Source organism: Stenella coeruleoalba (genome assembly GCF_951394435.1).
Source record: "Stenella coeruleoalba genome assembly, chromosome: 14".
NCBI lineage: Eukaryota > Metazoa > Chordata > Mammalia > Artiodactyla > Delphinidae > Stenella > Stenella coeruleoalba.
The window spans coordinates 13,333,413-13,351,942 of NC_137160.1; the positions used below are offsets into that span (position 1 = coordinate 13,333,413).

Here is an 18,530-nt window from a genome sequence, read left to right on the forward strand (position 1 = left end):
AAACTGTGGACTTCAGTTAGTAATAAAGTGTTGATATTGGCTTATCAGCTGTAAACAAAAAAAAAAAAGATATAAAATGCGTGTATAGGATGACTGCAATTATGTAAAACAGAAATAGCTAACAGGAAAGAACAAAGCCCAGTCATAATCCAAAGGGAGGCATTCCTAATTCTGACAGGCCCTAAAATAGGAAGGCAGGTTCTGAATAAGAAAGTATTTTTAAAGGAAATATAACATTGTGTGAGTGCTCCCTGTATGCCAGGCACCACGTTGGAACGTTTTAACCCTCACAAAAACCCCAGGAGGTTGACACTCTTGTAATCTTTGTTTACAGGTAAGGGAACTTGCTCAGAGGCCCCGGCTCAAGTGACAGCCTTGGGATTCAAAGCACTACATTATACTGCCTTTAAAAATAAGTAGCAACTAGAGTGAGGTTAGTTGTCCATCCTCACATCCTTCTGTCTTCCTCTGGCTCTCCTCACAATCCCCCGTAACTGTCGTCTTAAAGTTACCAGTGATCTCGTGACTGTCACGCTCGTGGCCATACCTCCTGACCTCTACTGTATGTGGCAATAACGACCATTTCATTCTCAAAGTTTATCTTCCGGTCTTCAGGGAACATTCTCCACTATCTGGATTCTCCTTTTCAGCCTTCTTTGACGGATCGGCTTTGCCCTCCCCTGCACCCACCAAAATAGACATTGCGAACTTCCATTCTCTAGGTGTGTGTTTGCAGGGAGGAAGAGTTGAGGAGTGTGTGTTTTAGTTACGCCCTTCAGGTGACTCTGCTGCAGGTGACCCAGGGCCACGCTGTGAGACAAACACTGGATGACCAGGTGTCACTCAAGCACCACAAATTCAGCAAGAGCAAAAGAATCCATGTTTTTTTCTTCCAAACCCTTGCCCGTCTGGCTCCCTCCCGTCTTCATGCCCTGCTGCCCCGCACCTGCCCTTGCCTGTTCCTCCCACCCTCTCACCTCCCTACCCAGCACTCCTGAAGTCAATGACATTTTCTTTGCCATCTCTTTAACTCTTCACTAAGAATATCTCACTTCTCCCTTTCTGGCCCAGCAGAAATGTTGTCCTTTGAAAACCCTTTCCCAGTTCTCAGCAGGCAGAGTTCACCTGTCCACCCACTGGGACCCCACGGCTTGTGACCAGGCTGTAGCTGGTTATGCTCCTCGTGACACTCAGCTCCCAGCCAAGAGATATTTGCTAAACAGCTGATGGAATGTGTGCACCAGAGGTGATCTCATTTTGCTAAGAAGACCCAGCAGCAAAAAGGAGAGTGAAATTCCTGCACTCGCACGTAGGACCTGAAAGATACCGGAGAGCGCACCTTTACTTGGAGAAGGTTGCTATGTGTCAGGGGTCAGCAAGCTTTTTCCATAAAGGCACAGACAGTACCTCAGGCTCTGAGGGCCACGTGGTCTCTGTCGTAACTGCTCAACTTGACCATTTCTGACGAAAGCAGCCACAACGAGACAAACGAGTGGCCGTGTTCCAAGAAACTTTATTTGTGCACACTGAAATGTGAATTTCATATAATTTTTTTATGCGTCATGAAAACGTATTCTTTTCAACCATTTAAAGATGTAAAAACCATTCTTAGCTGTGGACCGTAGTTTGTCCATCTCTACGTGTTGTTGACCTGTGAGCTACGGCTAACCCTGTGTCCTTCAGCACAGGACTCGGTACGCAAGCTTCGTTTTTTGACTGGAAGGCCCCCCAAGGTGAAAACTTTATCAGTACAAGTAGAGGAGAACCTAGAATCTTGAGGACAGGACAGAGCACCTGCTCCTCCACTGGACCAGATACAGTCAGAAGCCGGTGCTGCCACCTAGTGCCCAGCCAGCCCCAATTGGGGTCTTTTCTCTTGCCGCTCCCTAAGGACCTGGAAACATTTCCTGTCCTGTTAGCACATGGTGACAGCTGGGGTTTGTGCTCCTGGCCACACCCAAAGAGGACTTCAAATCAGTTAAAACAAAAGTGTAAAGGTAAAGAATTATAAAAACTTGATAAATCACTTAAAGTGAAAAAGTAAGCTTCAAGCCACAGAATTCTAAGGTCATTTAGCTCAGTTTCTACCACTCTTTTCCAAGCAACACTCAGCTTTCGGGTAAGAAAAATGAAGGTCCAGGAGGGCCAGGTGTTCAAGACGACAGAGTTTACGGCAGAGCTGGCCTGAGTTCTGCCTACCTTACCCCAGTGCGGGGTGCCCTGCACTGTCACACCATGCCTGTAGCATCCTGTGACCCGGGCACAAAGAATTGGAGGAGCCTGGGGGCTAAGAGCGGCAGGTTCCAGCCCCAGCCTTGCCACTGAACCGCTCTGTGCCCTCAGACACTTGGGCGGCCTTCATGCCTCAACCTCCCCAACGGTAAGATGGAGCAGAGTACCCACCTCATATGGCTGTGGTGAGGTTGACACATGCCTGCCCCCCACTGGGCATGAAGGCGTTCGCCACCATCACGAATGTCCTGAGCACCTACTGTGTGCCAGACACTGAGTGCTTTATGTATTTTGTCAGATTCAATCCTTATAACTATTCTAACAAAGTGGATGTTATCCCCATTCTGTAAATGAGCCTGAGAAAGGTCATGCGTACTGTGGGTGGGTGCTGAAAATAAGGCTTTACCAGCGCCACCTCTTTGTACAAGTCCATCTGATGGAGGCTTCCAATGCAAAAGTGAGTTACCATGTCACAAATACCCAACCCTGATACGCTAGCAAGAATGAGCACCGAGTACTAGGTGACCTGGTGGCATTCTTAACATCCAGAAAGGCTTTTGGGGCGGGTGTGACTGTCACCGTTCCTGCTTGAAGGTGACTTTGCCTCTGTCATTTTTGGTCTTTGGAGTGTCTTTGAGTAGTGGTGGCGGGTAGAGGGAGTGCTTGGGACAATCTATATATAACGGTCAGAGCTTTTCAAATAGCAGCAGTGAAGTATCTTTCCTGTGTGCCCTGCTACTGCACTTCTTAACTTCTGAAGGCTTAAAATTATGGACTGGCCACCAAATGCTCAAGAGTCACCGAGACATCTGGGGACAATAAAAACCTTTGCAGAGCAAGATTCAGTGTTCCAACAGAGCATACTGCTGCATGTTTCAAACCTTGGATGTAGGCAACAGCTGCTGCTCCTTGAATTCATCTGAGACAGGCAAACGCCGAAAGCCTAGTTCTAAAAGTACTGAGGTCTCCCAGTTCTGCAAACTTTCCCTCACCCCTTCAACAGAGATACAGAAAAGAGACATTCTGACTGACCAGGACCCAGCCCACTCCTCTCTCAGGAACCCAGAGGCCCCATGGTTCTTAAGACCATGGGTGCCTATCGCTTTATACGGTTTAAAAGGTCATTGCCCTGGGGTCAGTGAAGAAGCAGTTGCAGGCCAGAAGTGGGGCAGGAGGTAAGCACTAATCTGAAGTTGGGGCCTGGCCTTCATCACTGGTGGCATGTCTGTGGCACTTAACCCCTCTGAACCCTGAGTTCCTAGTCTGTAAAATAGGGAGGAGGGAGACCCCATACCCTTCACAGTTGTGCAGGCCAATGAGCCCAGAGAAAAGTGCAAAGGAAACTCTAAAGTACCATCAATGCGTTTAAGATGTTTATAACAAACTGAGATTGCAATGTCTGAAAGAGGAGACCGCTCAAATTACTTTTATGGCCAGTTGCCTGCATTCTTTAAGGTTTTGAGCACAGGTTTACAATCTCAAATGTTTTCTGCCTTACGTTCAATTTTCTCTACATCAGGTCAAGTGGGCAATGACGTCCGCTTGCTTGCATTGTCCTCGTCCCCCACCAGGCGGCGCTGCTTCCCAATTAGCAATTTCTTTTGGGGAGAGGCTGGCCGAGCGAGACCTTTTACAGTGGATCAAGTCGGAGCTGCAAGAGGAAAAAGAAAGACAATGAAGAACCACCCAGCCCCCCACCTCGCCCCACCCCCAAAGTTCAAGTAGCAAATCAGGATCTTAGAATTAAGAGCTCTGGAGACTTGAGGCCAGCAGTCACTGAAGAAGAGGTGTGACTGCAGGCAGGCAGGATTTTTGATGCCTACACTTGTGATGTACCCCACTTTCCAGAGCAGGAACGAGGGAGCCTAAAGCCATCTTGCTTCCAAGATGGACAGACATTTGCATACACACAGAGTTCACGTCATGTGTACCCATGCTCCAATGTAGGGGCTCACAGTTTTCAAAAGAGGACAGCATTTAAGAATTAGGTCTATTTTTCCTGAAACGTGGAAAAGTTATTTTTGCACATATGAGTACAACAGCTGTGATTCATAAGCAGTGGTATACTAAAATACTGATGTTCGATTGACCTTAGGTATACAAACCGTGCGAGCGGACGGGCGTGCTCTGGGAAAGGATGGTGCTGCCCTCTGCAGGCGGTCTAGGGCACTGCAGTGAGAACACGCCCTCATCTGAGTTTACACCTGCCTCTCAATCTCGGGCCCCGGAGCCCTTCATTCTCATAATAGAACCCAACTTCAGACTGTCTTCCATCCCCGAGGAAAGGTCCAGAGGTGCAGCCACCATGTTTACGGTCAGGGCACCTCTTTCTTCTTTCATCCCCCAGACCTCAACTCATTTCTCTGGACAGAAACGGGCCCTTTCTATGGGTGGGGTAGGCGGAGGGAGTCAGCATTTTTCTTTATCCTTTGAGAGGAAAGATGGAAGGGTTATGGGGTTAACTACTGTCACAGCTTGCCTCCATTTGGTTTCACTGCCTTAACCTTAAATGTTTTTGTAATCAGTATGTAGAATTGAAAAAAGGTGTCCTCCAAGCTCAAATGGATGGTGGTGCTCAAGTACTAGATGCTACCTGTTAAAAAAAAAAGAGAGAGAGAAATTACTTTATACTGTGCTTTAACCTTTTTGGAAACTTCTCAGAAAAATTAGATGTTTAGCACTTACATAAAAAATTAAATGTGGATTTGCCTTGTAAGACCTTGTTCTACTTTGGTACTGCAAGACTCAGCCCATGGATATAGAGCCCATAGCTACCTCCACATAGATTTAATTTTTGAGCACAAGAAATATTTTGTCTTTTATAAGTGGACAGAGCGGAAACAACTAAGCTTAATATAATGAAGAACTACAGTTACCAGGCTCCTTGCCACCCAGAGAACCACTGCCTTCACACAGACTTAACTCTCATCCACATTTTCCTCGTCTCTGAAAACAGAATCACAGTTCTCCTGTGCGTTGAAACGGAATTCAACTAACATTTGGGTGCCTCCTTGGTGCTACTTCATCATGCTGGACCTTTCCCATATATTATGTAATCCTCACAGCCGTAACTTAGACCAGCTCATCTTCTATCTGGGGAAAACGTGGCTCTGAAGCCCGGGGTTCCTTCCATCCTCTTCCTTCCTGTCGCCTCATCCTAACCGGTCTCTCAACTTCCAAGCCTTCTTTCAAAAACTATCGTCAACGTATTTTTTCTCTACTTAAAAATGGCAACTTCCAATTTTTCACTCAATCAACTCCAAATTCTCCAGTCTGGCTCTATTTTACCTACTGAACCACAAATCTCATAACTCTTTCAAGATGTTCCCTCTATGACAGCTGCCTGTGTCACCTCCCGACCTCACAACCCATCACCTCGGGTCCTGTGCCTTTCCACACACCTTCTTCCTAGAGCGCGCCCCCTGGTCCACACTGGTCCAAACCCCGCCCGTGCTGTCATGTCAGGCTCTCCTCCACACTCAACCTCCTCCATGAAGCCTCACACAAATCCCTCCAAGCCTACACTTATTTCTCCCTCCCCAAGCCGCCCCGGGCACTATCACAGCATCAGGATATGGACTGAGGGGCATGCATGCTGCTGGTGAGTGTAAACCACTTGGAAAACCACATGGCGAATCTGGGAAAACTGAATACTTGGCATGTCCTACAACCCAGCACTTGCATTCCTAGATGTATATCCCAGGGAACTCTCGCACATACAAGCCAGGAGACTGGTACAAAACTGCTCCTGTTACAAGAGCAAACGAGTGAAAACCACCCAAATGTCTGTTGACAGAATGGATGTGTGTGTGCGTGTGTGTGTGTGTGTGTGCGTGTGTGTGTGTGTGTGTGTGTGTATTATTCTCCCCCAATGCAATGGAATATTGTAAAGTTAGTGAAAATGAACAAACTGAAGGAATGCAACATCAGGACTGTAAAACCAGATGAGTAGAGATAGTCACAGAAGACGAGGTAAAGGGTACCCTTTCTAAAAAGCTCAAGAAAAGTAGAAATACACTGTATATTTGGGGAAGGAGGATGTAAAATGTGAGGGGAAAAGAGGAATAGTGAAATTGAGAGTAGTGGTGACCTTGCGCAGTGGGGGCAGGAAGGAGAAGGGTCGGTTAAGGGACACAGGTGATGATAGGAGGTGTGTGAGTTAACTGGAGGCGGGTCCATAACCGCCGTGTGTTACGTGTAGGTGCCTGTTTGCTGGCTAACGGAAAAGCCATCAGGGGTCCTGTGATCTTTTCAAACCCACTGCCCAACTGGGTACAGAGGGAACGTGCGTTAGGTGGCTCAGGACAATCATTCTTAGTGTCCATCACTGCACGGAACGTTGGGGACAACCGGAGGGGCTGGGCCGAGTGACATTCGTCGTCACCAGAGGACATGACTGATGCATGGATATGTGGAAAGCACCTCCCCACAATCTCTTATAAAATTACTGATTGTGTAAAGACTGACTTGAGACTGGATTATGCAAGACAGAACCAATGTAATTCAAAGGTACTCTATTGGGAGAGTTTCCTGGAAAACAAAATGGTATTAATAAATTTGAGGAAGTAGTTAGGTCCTCTACGCTTTTGGTGAGGGAGGGCCTGAACCAGAAACACCGCTCTTGGGTGATAAGGACTCTGTCTGAGCCGCCACGGTGCCTCTGGCACACAGTGTGTGCTCAGGAAGCACAGAAGTGCAGACTCTTCTTTCAGCGGTCACACAGGTGCCCCATATATATAGTAAGGCTGCTTGTGGGAAACATTTCCAGATGGTAAGTAACTTGGGGATTCACTGCCCACATTGCAGGAAAATAACGGGTTGATTCTTTAAAAAGGGAAAAAACCCCAAACCCACGAGGTATGATGTCCTCCTATCTTTCACTTTTACAAAATTTGCAATAAAGCACAATTCTTAAGCCATTTTTCATTTTTTTATTGCTGTTAATTCAAGGAAAAAAGGTTGCATAAAATCCAATCTGTTCTAGAAATATAAGTGGCCTTTCCAGTACATAACATTTCAAATATCAAAGTATATGGTAAACATACAAATAAGGAGAAGGTAACATACCTCCTATGTACAGTACAGTCTTTTAAATCATAAAATAAGCTCCATAAAGTACAACTGGCAATGGTTCACAATGCGGTCCAGATGGGGCTTATCAAAACTCTCACTTGAACAACTCAACTGCAGCTCAACAATTAATTTAATAATGTGGTCCAAAAATACCCAGATCAAACAAAATACATTTAATCAAAATAATTTCCTTTACTCGGACTTCTTCTCTTTTTAAATTAAAGCTTTCGTCTACCCCCCCTTCACACACCCCCCTTCCTTCCCCTTTAACTCTCACCCTGGAAAGAAGGTTTCAAAATGTACATTGGTGCTATAAATATAAATTCTATCTGTGAAGCATTACACGAAGCTTCTTTCTTCAAGTGTTTCCTTTTGTCTGGCAATCTGTTAGGCTTCTGAACCGAGACCAGATATTCAAGTTCCTCTGCTGCACACCAATGTGACCCCACACAACAAACATCTGTCGATTCTGCCCTGTACTGAGGATGGGGAAACAAACCCAACCCCAAGCCCTCAACCTGCGACTCTACAGTGGTAGCTGCTCACTGCTGTTGAATGCAGCAGTCCAAACCTGCACCCCGTTCTTCCAGATAACCTCAGTGCACTTTAGGAAATCAAAAATTACCTGGAAGCAATTTAGTACATAGATTGGCTTTAAAAAAACTTTTGTTTTTAAACAGCAGCATTAAACTTAGTGATGTGACACTGACGTGATTCATACCATCTTAACACACGCAGAATTCAGTCTTTCACATTATAATCAAGCATAGTGGTAAACTGTTATAAAAGTGACTTTGCTACGAGACAAGTTAGGGAACAAATACCTGACTTTTGTAGAAACGCAGAGCTTCTGTTCAGATTGCAATAAAGCATACACATTTTAAACACAATGGAACACTGTAACAGTTGGTGTAGGAAAAGAAATCTTGACTCAAGTGTCTCTTTTACATGACACAGTGGTAGACTACAGGTAAAATTGGCTGTTGATTTTCATGACAAACACACACACAGAAGAACCACACTCACACTAGTTTGTTCACTTTATGTCTCTCTGAAGCAACAGGCTAAAAAAGTATGATGAAGTAAAAAGGTTTTGTTTTTTTTTAAAGAAAAAGCTCTTTGTCCACTTCATATGTCATATTTTCTCAGTTTCATATGATTTTACTTCCTCCTCTCTCTTCCACTTGTTTTAATTTTTATTTGGACAACAAGCACTGCATATATGTATTTACGTGGTGCTGTTTATTACATATATACACACTATTTTGGGAATGTGATTCTCCCTTATGATTAAGGTGAAACATTCTACCCTCAATTTATATGCAGAGCAGTTTACAAAGTGTGGACAATGCAGTGCCAACCACTCCTGCGGCCACTGGAAAGAGTGGGGGTGGGGGAGAAAAGCGGAGTGTAGGACGAAAGTGAGAAAAACTGGGGAAGAAGCAAAGTTTTTTTCCAAAACCATAGGACTGTCACCAGTGTTATTAAAAAAGGTCAAATACACAGTTTTAAAGATTCAGTAAACATTGCACACAGCAAGTATTCAGTGTAAAAAAAAAAAAAAAAGCACGCATCAACATTTTCCTTTTGGTAGTCTGTTTGGATGTTTAAATTACATGTATCATACAGATAAGCCTGTTGTTGTACCAGGAGACCAGAGGCTCAAAAGCAATGCATTCTTTTTTGTTTTGGACATTTTGGTACAAGAGAAATGAAAACTCCCAACTGCATAGAAATCTAGGAAATGTATAGACAAAGAAACACAAACAAAATACCTTTCCTTTCCTCCCCTCCACACCCCAACCATGACTCCCCACACTTCAGTGTATTAAGTAGGCAAGCTTTACTTGTTTCAGTCTGCAGAATCCAACGTATCATTAGAAGGGGGGAGGGGAGGTGCGTATCTCAGTCTGTAAGTGCCTAAAATGGGAAAGACAGAACTGCTAAGTCACTGCGTACAATGCAATGCATCACAAACCACTACAAGATATCAAATGGGCATGCTCCTCAGCCGCTGCTCCTTCGGCAATACTCGGACCGCAAAATGGTCCATAAAATGACTTTAAAAAAGTAATAATGAAGTTTGTGCTTTAAGTTCAACCTAAAGCTATCAAACTCAATTTTCCCTTAAAAAATGTCAAGCACATACTCCCAAGTCAAGCCTTTTTTCTGTGTGAGATCTGGCAAAATGACAAAAGCCTAATGTGAGTGAAAGGTAACAGTTTCAGGTCTACACTGAACTTGGTATCTTACACGTACTTATTGAAGAACAATTTCTTTATTCTGGTGGTAATAATATTAAACTCAGTTTGAATCTCCTTACTCCAAAAACCAGTGCTTAAATATTTTGTGCCTTTTAAAATGCAATAGCACTGAAAAAAAAAAAAAATGTCTGCTGGGAAGGAAGGGTGTAGCATGAGGCCAGTTGGTTATGCATAGATAGACCCAAACAACTAAAAATCTTCCATGTCAGATGACTATCACTTCCTAGTTTTTCAGCATTTAAAAATTTTGCTTACTCTATGACACAGGATTGTAGCTTTAAAAAAAAAGTGCTGCTAGCAAGAGATTCGCAAATCCCCATTATATTCCTTAAGAAGTGCCTTATGGTTTATTCCTTAATTGGGAACTGAATTTCTCTGAACTTCCTTGTGCTGTGTGTGTGTCCTGTGTGTGTCCACGCTAGGTTTTGCCGTTTGCATTTTATGATTTGTCACTGAGAGCACAACATCCGTAAACAAACACACAACACCTCTTTCTGCTTCAACAGGATCACCGTGATCACCAGGGGAGGGAGGGACGGGCACACTCAAAAACAAGTCCTCTGGGAGCTCTCATGATTACCTTGTTGACTGGCCTCCATGGACGACTGCTTACACTCCTGTGCATAGTGCCCGCTCACACCACAGTTGTAACATGAAACGTTCCCATTCTTCTTGGGCCCCGAACCACTCGTGCTGGCGACTACATTAGGTGCTGGATACACAGGATAGAACCTCCCGAATCCTGCCATCTGCTGCATGCCATAGTTGGCTTGGACTGGGTCATGCACCAGTCCATTTGCATATGGAGTCTGAGGCAGAAAAAAAGGAAGTTGGTTTCCATTGCTCTGATGTGCTTGGTTGAGGTAGCTGCCATTGCAGATGGATGGCAGAGTAAAGAACGATGGGACTCGGTACATTGGTCCAGGCATTGGATTAGGATAATAGTAACTATTTAGCTGAAGGTTTCCATTGGTCCCACAGCTGCACCTTCGCCCACAAGAACCACAAGGACCTGAGCCCATCTGCTGTGGAGGCAACACTGTCCCGTTGGCGTTCGTGTTTCCCACAGCACTGATGTAAGACGTGCTGTCGCCCTGCGCAGTACTGTGTGTCAAAGCAGGGCTCGGGCTTGGGGCGGGACCGGGGGTGTGGGTAGGAACCGCGGGAGGAACACTCGACTGGGCCTGGCTGATGCCTGCTCCCGCGGACTGGGCAGACGGTGCCGCCGTGCTGAGGACGGTGGAATTCTGGCTGGGTAACACCCCGGCAGCAAGGGGAGAGCCTGGCAAGGGGTAGGAAGCTGGTGGCTGTACGGCCGAGAGGCCAGCTGCTGGAAGAACTACCTTCACATTGGTAGGCTGAGGGGCTGTCCCTGTGTTTCCCTCAAGCTGAGGCACCATTTGACTTAGTCCTACCACTTGAGATGCAGATTTTGTGATGGGGTCTGTGGTAGCAACAGGAGATCCTGGAAAACTACCTGGATTATGAACAGGAATAAAGGCAGTGTTTGGTGATCCGACGCTCAGACTCCCGGTTGGTTGCTGGGAGAGGTTCACCGTGCAACTCTCGGAAGATCCCTGCGGCGGCGGCAGTTTCAGCCTCTGAATTGTGAGGTGCAAAGCGGGAGTACTACTATGTGGAAGGAATGTTGATGGAACAGGTAAAGGGGACGCCAGTAATTCAAGGTGCTTTTCTGATTCTGCAGTAGAAGCTGTTGACCCTAGTATTCCGACGGGGGTTGAGTTCGTGGACTCCCTTATTGCAGAGAGAGCAACAGGGCTAGGAACAAGCATCCCTATTGTTTTACCATCAGCAGATTTGGGTGGAGGAACGACCACCTCAGACTTCTGGGCACCATTGTGCATGACACAGTGTAAAGTTGGCATAAAAGAAATATGCTGATACTTGGGTGAGCTTAAGGGATCTTCTAAAAGGTTTGCATCGTCGTTTCCTAATGAAGCAATCTGAACAGGTGGCTTGACAGTGACAGTCTGGTTGACAGAACCATAACCTGTAAACCTGGTTGTGGATGGATTTCCAGAATCCTCAGAATTGCTGTCTGTGTCTGAGGGAAACAAACATAACTAGATGTTAATACAAGCATAATCTCCCAACCTTCTTGCTAGAAATAAACTTTAAGTATATCTAAAATAAACACTGAAGTTTGGACTAATAAATGTATCCCTAAGCTTCCTGACTACCAAGCTGACCTTCTTTTAATTTTTGGCTTTCTGTGGACTTCACTGTAAACATATGGAGATTCTGGAAAAGAGGCAAGACTATGGAAACAATAAAAGCTTGGTGGCTGCCAGGGGTGGGGGCCCCGGAGAAGGATGAACGGGCAGAGCCCGGGGTGTCTTCAGGGCAGTGGAAGTACTCTGTGTGATGCTGTAATGGTGGGTATGTATCATTACACATTTGTCCAAAGCCACTGAAGGTGAGCCCTTAGATAAACCATGGGCTTTGGGCGATAATGATGCGTCAAAGTAGATTGGTTCATCCTTGGTAAAACATGTGTCATTCTAGGGAGCAATTGTTGATAACAGGGCAGACTATATATGTGTGAGAGCAGGGAATATTTCTGTATCTTTCTCTCAATTTTATAGTAAACCCAAAACTGCTCTAAAAAAATTAAATCTTAAATTAAAAAAAAATCCATGGAGAGGTAAGAAACAAAAGGTTAATGGAGACTGAATGAAGCACAGTATAAAATACAGACCTTTATTACAGAGAAAGGGATCAGATATTTTTAACCTTAATCAATTTTAGGCAATTCACTTGATTTATATTCTGTACTACTAAACCCGAGGTCTTCACATTTGTCTCACATAAATAATACAATTTAAAGGAGTTCAATCAAGACTATATTTAACTCGGGACTTCCCTGGTGGCGCATTGGTTAAGAATCCGCCTGCCAATGCATGGGGACACAGGTTCGAGCCCCGGTCCGGGAAGATCCCACATGCCACGGAGCAGCTAAGCCCGTGCACCACAACTATTGAGCCCACGTGCTGTAACTACTGAATCCCGCATGCCTAGAGCCCATGCTCCGCAACGAGAGGCCACCGCAATGAGAAGCCCACACACCACTAGAGAAAGCCCGCATGCAGCAACGAAGACCCAACACAGCCGAAAATAAATAAATAAATTTATTTAAAAAAAAAAAGACTATATTTAACTCAAATATCCAGAGATAGGGAAAGGAAGAGAGTTTTCTTAGAATGGAATAAATATTCTTACTTTTAAATATTTCAGTGGGGGAAAGAAAATTTAAAGCTACCATTATGGTCATAAAACAAGTGTGCTAGAGCACAAGAAGCAGTGCCATTTCTCCTAAAACAAAACAGCAAAGTGGCAGATACAAAATTGTACTGCATTTGTTTTTATTACTGCATCACTCTTCTGCTTGTAAACAGAAATAACTTTAATCTAGACTTCCCCTGGATTTCTTGACTTTTGGTATAAAGGGGACAAAAGACAAAATCTAACTCACAATGTTTAAATATCGTAAACCCAGATACTGCAGTACTATGTATAGAGACCATTCAGTTAAATGTAGTGCCTAATTTAATATCTTTCTGCCCATAAATATAAGCAGAATTGCACTGTGTACTTAAAATGTTTATATTTGTTAAGGTAATAACTAGTTATATTCAGTTAAGATGCTAAAATCTTTTGAAACAATACTAAAAACAAATCATACTAGTCTTCCTGGAGAAAGGTTAAATAGAACCTTCCTGGAGAAAGGTTAAACCTGAACCAACCTACAGAATGTCAACAATGTTATTAATTCAACAATAATAATTTATATTAGAAGAGATTCAACTTATGAGTAAGTGGTTCTAACATATACTCTCCTTAATAGCTGAGGAGTTTCTGGTTAAACTTTGCAAAACAAAAAGTATCCAAAAATTAGTAACTTATTTAAGGCACTGTATTTATATCTGTACCTTCATACAAGTATAGAGTTAAAAATAAACACTTAAGTTCAAAAGAAGCTGTAATATTTTTCAGATGATCAATTCAATTTCTATAGGAATTGGGCTTTGTTTAAATCTTCTTAAGTCATAGCAAATGGCCCCATGATCCCAAATGGTTTTCTAAGCATTATAAGGACTTACCCAGCTATTTAGAGAGAGGTCCTCCTTTTTTGCACTGACTCTGAAAAGTATAAAGTCTTACAACAAAACCCCTTTATGACCAACAAGAACAACAAAGCCACATGCTTTTCAAAGCAACCTTTCCATGCACTCAAAATTCTAAAGATGATCAACACTTGTTATCACAGTGGACATTTTCCCCCCTGGTTGGTTTCAGAGAGCCCTTAATGATCCTTCATTTAGGGAAGGCTCATTTAGTCATGCGATAACAGAGCCTATCTGAAAAAGGGCAAGCTCCTCTATACAGGCCCACCAACTCACCCTATCTGATGACAGGAAAGGACTGCTGCAAAGTCATCTAGGCATGCAGATGTACCCTTAATTCTGACAAAGAGGCAAATCTGCACTGTTAGCTTAAGAGCCATGGATTATTGGTACATCCTACAGAATCGAGCATAGCATATTGAAAGCGTCTCTATTCTGGATAAGGCATAAAAATTATCTCGTTTAACCTTCATAAGAGCTCTGGGCAGTTACTTTCATTTTTCTTCTTTCATGAGGAAACTGCAGATCAGAAGTGCAGTGTTGCCTCAGATTAGTAGAACTGGCAGTAGTCACTGCATGTTACATTTGTTATGACTTCAAAATAACTTCAAAGTAAAAACTGGCTTTAACTGTATGTGATACAGCAGAATCACTGTCATAGCTTCCTAAGATGTGACCTGACGGTATAACACAAAGGCTAAGGTCTCGAAGAGCTGTGGACTGTGCAGGAAAAAGCCACGTCTGAAATGCTGTTGTTAAAGGATCTTTATGATCTTTAAGTGGCCCAAGAGAAACCATTTATTACTGCCCACCAGCATGGACACACCTTATAACCAAGACACTATTACTAAGACGTTTATAGCCAAGATGTTATCAGATAACATTATCATTGTAAAGAATGACATCCTCATTCAGCATATACATTTTTTTGTGTGTCTGTGGACCACTTTTAAAGTCTTTATTGAATTTGTTACAATATTGCTTCCGTTTTTTTATGTTTCCGTTTTTTTTTTGGCTGCAAGGCATGGGGGATCTTAGCTCCCCGATCAGGGATCAAACCCCGCACCCCATGCATTGGAAGGGGGAGTCTTAATCACTGGACCACCAGGGAAGTCCCAACATATACATTTGTGATACCTCATTTCTGGAATGGCAGGGTAAGAGCCTCTGACACTCCATTCCTCCATAAAAGCAACAAGAATCCTGGCAAAAACTATCAAAATCAACTTTTTCAGAACTCTGGAAATCAATTAAAGGCTCGCAGCAATGTGAAGAGTGTTTATTAAAGAAAAACAGCTGAATCTTGTAAGAATAGCAACCACTGCGGTATTTCACCTTGCCCGAATTCTTGCTCACATTCTCCACCTCTGAAGTAGCTTTGTAAACTAATAGTCTTGCAACTACAGTAGCTACGAAAACAAGCAGCCTAGCAGCCGCTCTAAGAAACATGGATTTGGAACTCTATAAAAGCACCTTCCTAAGGAACCGTCACTATCTGTCTGGCAACTTGAGTTCACTCTGTGTTAACAGCAGCTTACCCACAGGGCATGTGTCAAAATCAATCTGCGGCAACCGTTTAACAATTTGGCTGCCTGGTCTGGCATGACCAGTTGAGGCTAACAATAGTCTTACCGAAAAACTTAAAAGGAAAAACTGAAGAAGCGGATGTTCACAGGGAGCTCTGAAAAGCTTCAATATATTCCTGGGAATCTAAAAGGCCATGCTCATATCTAGGGCTATATATGCATGCCCAGGAGAGACCTAAGAAGGCTCTATACTCTTATTTCTGGCTGACTCTGAGCCTCCATTTAAGGAGGAATTGAAGACATAGTACATACAGAAAACAAAGCGCAAAAGAGCAGATGTAAATCCTACCTTATCAGTAATTACAGTAAATTTCAATAGGTTAAACACTCCAATCAAATGGCAGAGATGGGCAGAATTGCTGAAAAACCATAATCCAACTATAAGGTGTCTTTAAGAGATACTTTAGAGTCAAAGACACAAATAGGCTTAAAGTAAAAGGATGGAAAAAGAGGTACCCTGCAAACACCCAAAAGAGAGCTAAAGTAGCTATATTATTATCAGACAAAATAGATTTTAAAAAAAAATTGTCATTAGAGACAAAGAAGGATATTTATAATGATAAAAAGGGTCAATCCATCAGGAAGACATAAACGTTATAAATATATGTGCATCTAACAATATGCAAGCTTTCAATCTTTCTACATTGACTCTACATTTTCTTGTGACTGTCTTCTTTCTCTTTAATTTCATATGCAGTGAAATAGGTTTAAAAAAATCAACATCACTAGGAACTGCTAAGTCAGTGGTCTACATGACACCCTTTTATACCAATTAAAGTCAATAATGACATTTACAGTACCATAAAAATACTTATGTTTGACTGATTTTAAGAGCACACATTTTCCTCTGACACCCCCAAATCCCTCCAAAGAGCAAACCTCTGTCTTTTTCTTCTTCACTTTCAAAACTTTCTCTTCCATCATGTCTTGGGCTAGACGGAGAACTGTAACTCTCTGAAGATGTTTCTCCACATGTGTCATGTCCAGATCCAATGTCCAAATTCACATCTAAAAATAACGTGATTTTTAAAAAATAGAATTGTTTAGTTAAATAGATTTCTGAATTGAACCATCAGAAATTAGTTACACTCTTAAATTTTTTTTTCCAAGTTTTTCTATAATTACCTAAAAAAGCTGGCCTCTGACCTAGGTAAAAATTCATTACTGAAGCACAATTTTATTTGAAAATAATTGACGACTTTTTTTGCGGGGGACAAATGCATTCTTAGGCAGAGGCAGAGGAAAAAATCAATATAACAGACTTTAAAAAATCAGAATTAAGATTCTTTGCAGGATCTGTCCAATATTAGCACATTGAGCCACTTTTTAAGTCTATACATTTTAACTCCTCAGAGCATGTTGTAAAATTCTTTCTTTAAAAGAACTCAAAAATAGAACTGACTGCCAAAAATGCCTATTCAGTTAAAATTTGTATGCCTGAATATTTAAAAAGAGTAAATTGCTTCCCATGAAGTAGACTGAGTAACCCCTGAGTTCTAACCAGAAATGATGGACTGGGAACAAAACAAAACAAAACAAAACCATTGGGATAGAGTGAGCCAAGATTTGCTCACTAAAATGCAGTGAAGACTTTGAAACTCTAAAGAGTAAGTTTCAGAAATGTAAAAAGAAAAAATAAAAAGGCAGCTATTTCTCAAAATGAATTTATGAAATGATTTTGTTTAGATTATATAGCTAGCAAATATTCTAACCACCAAATGTCATATATTAATTTGCAATTTTCAAAGAACTAAATACATAAATGTAAATCTATGCTGAACATAATTTTCCGTTTCTGACAATCCAGGTGCTTCAGAATTGTGTAGAGTCTTTGGAATTTTTATAATAAAAAAATATGTGATCCTTTGGAGTCAGAGGTGTGGCTGGAAGGTGAGGATGAAATAACTATGCCAAAGGCTATTCCACAAATTGCCCTTTTAAACAGAGAGATAAACTGTTTTATCTATCATGTCTCAAAGAGATATTAAAAGCAAACACACTGCAAAACACAGATGATGAACAGCACTGACTGCTTTGGGGAGAAGACAACATGGAGGGACGCAGTGAGGGATTTATTTTGTTCCCTTTTGTACCTTCAGAATTTTGAACTACATAAATGTATTTTACTCAAAATAGAAGTTAAATTTTAAATTAAAAATAAATAAGGGCTTTCCTGGTGGCACAGTGGTTGAGAGTCGCCTGCCAATGCAGGGGACACAGGTTTGCGCCCCGGTCCGGGAAGATCCCACAGGCCACGGAGCGGCTGGGCCCGTGAGCCATGGCCGCTGAGACTGTGCATCCGGAGCCTGTGCTCTGCAACGGGGGAGGCCACAACAGTGAGAGGCCCGCGTACCGCAAAAAAAAAATAAATAAATAAAATAAAGTTAAATAAATAAATAAATAAATAATACTTATCTTTAACTGAGTTATTTAAAATTTTCAGCTTCAATATAGTATCTACACTTATGATATGCGTGATTGTTCTATTAAAAAAATCTTAAATATATCTTAAGTTTACTGAATGCTTAAAGGTAATCACCTTCTTAAAGGTAATTCCTTAGTATTTCAAAGGGGAATTAATAAACAGAGGGTTTTCCCTTTAAGTTGGAGCCAGCAAACATCTGAGCTATACTAGACAATAAGACAAGTTGTACAAAGTATTGATATATATATTTATAGTCGTACTCTATAAATGTAAATATATATGAATCAGTGACATATATAGAGAACAAAATAGACAGAAAAGGTTAATCTTGAATCAAAAATCCTGAGATTGTACTTTCATAATATTTGAAAATAAAGAAATAAAGGAATTAGAGCCTGAGATGTTATCAAAAGTTCTTATAGATAGCTAGTAGGAAGCAGCCACATAGCACAGGGAGATCAGCTCGGTGCTTTGTGACCACCTAGAGGGGTGGGATAGGGAGGGTGGGAGGGAGACGCAAGAGGGAGGGGATATGGGGATATATTTTTATGTATAGCTGATTGACTTTGTTATAAAGCAGAAACACACCACTGTAAAGCAATTATACTCCAACAAAGATGTTTAAAAAAAAAGTTCTTAATAACGTATACAGCATATGTTTTCTTCTAACTTATTAGAATAGGGAAAAGGAACCACATTACTGAACACCTCTGTGCTTGATACTAGCTAAATGCTTTTCATGTTATCACATTTAAGTTTTACAGTCTGGTGAGGTAGATATTCTTCTTCTTTTACAAACTTAAGA

General features: G+C 42.2%; 1 protein-coding gene across 2 annotated transcripts in view; it reads right to left on the reverse strand.

The window, feature by feature from the left end:
* Positions 1-3,538: 3,538 nt before the first annotated feature.
* Positions 3,539-18,530, reverse strand: part of ZCCHC2 (zinc finger CCHC-type containing 2) — a 52,994-nt gene continuing 38,002 nt past the window's right edge. The window contains exons 12-15 of one of the 2 annotated variants that reach the window (XM_079942092.1): positions 16,180-16,308; positions 10,150-11,634; positions 9,153-9,225; positions 3,539-3,883 (exon numbers count right to left, since the gene is read on the reverse strand). In XM_079942092.1, the coding sequence (XP_079798218.1) occupies positions 9,158-9,225; positions 10,150-11,634; positions 16,180-16,308 (1,682 nt within the window). In that variant the 3' untranslated portion in view covers positions 3,539-3,883; positions 9,153-9,157. Of the gene's footprint in view, positions 3,884-7,152; positions 9,226-10,149; positions 11,635-16,179; positions 16,309-18,530 lie in introns of those variants that run through there. The other variant, XM_079942091.1, reaches the window with a different exon arrangement.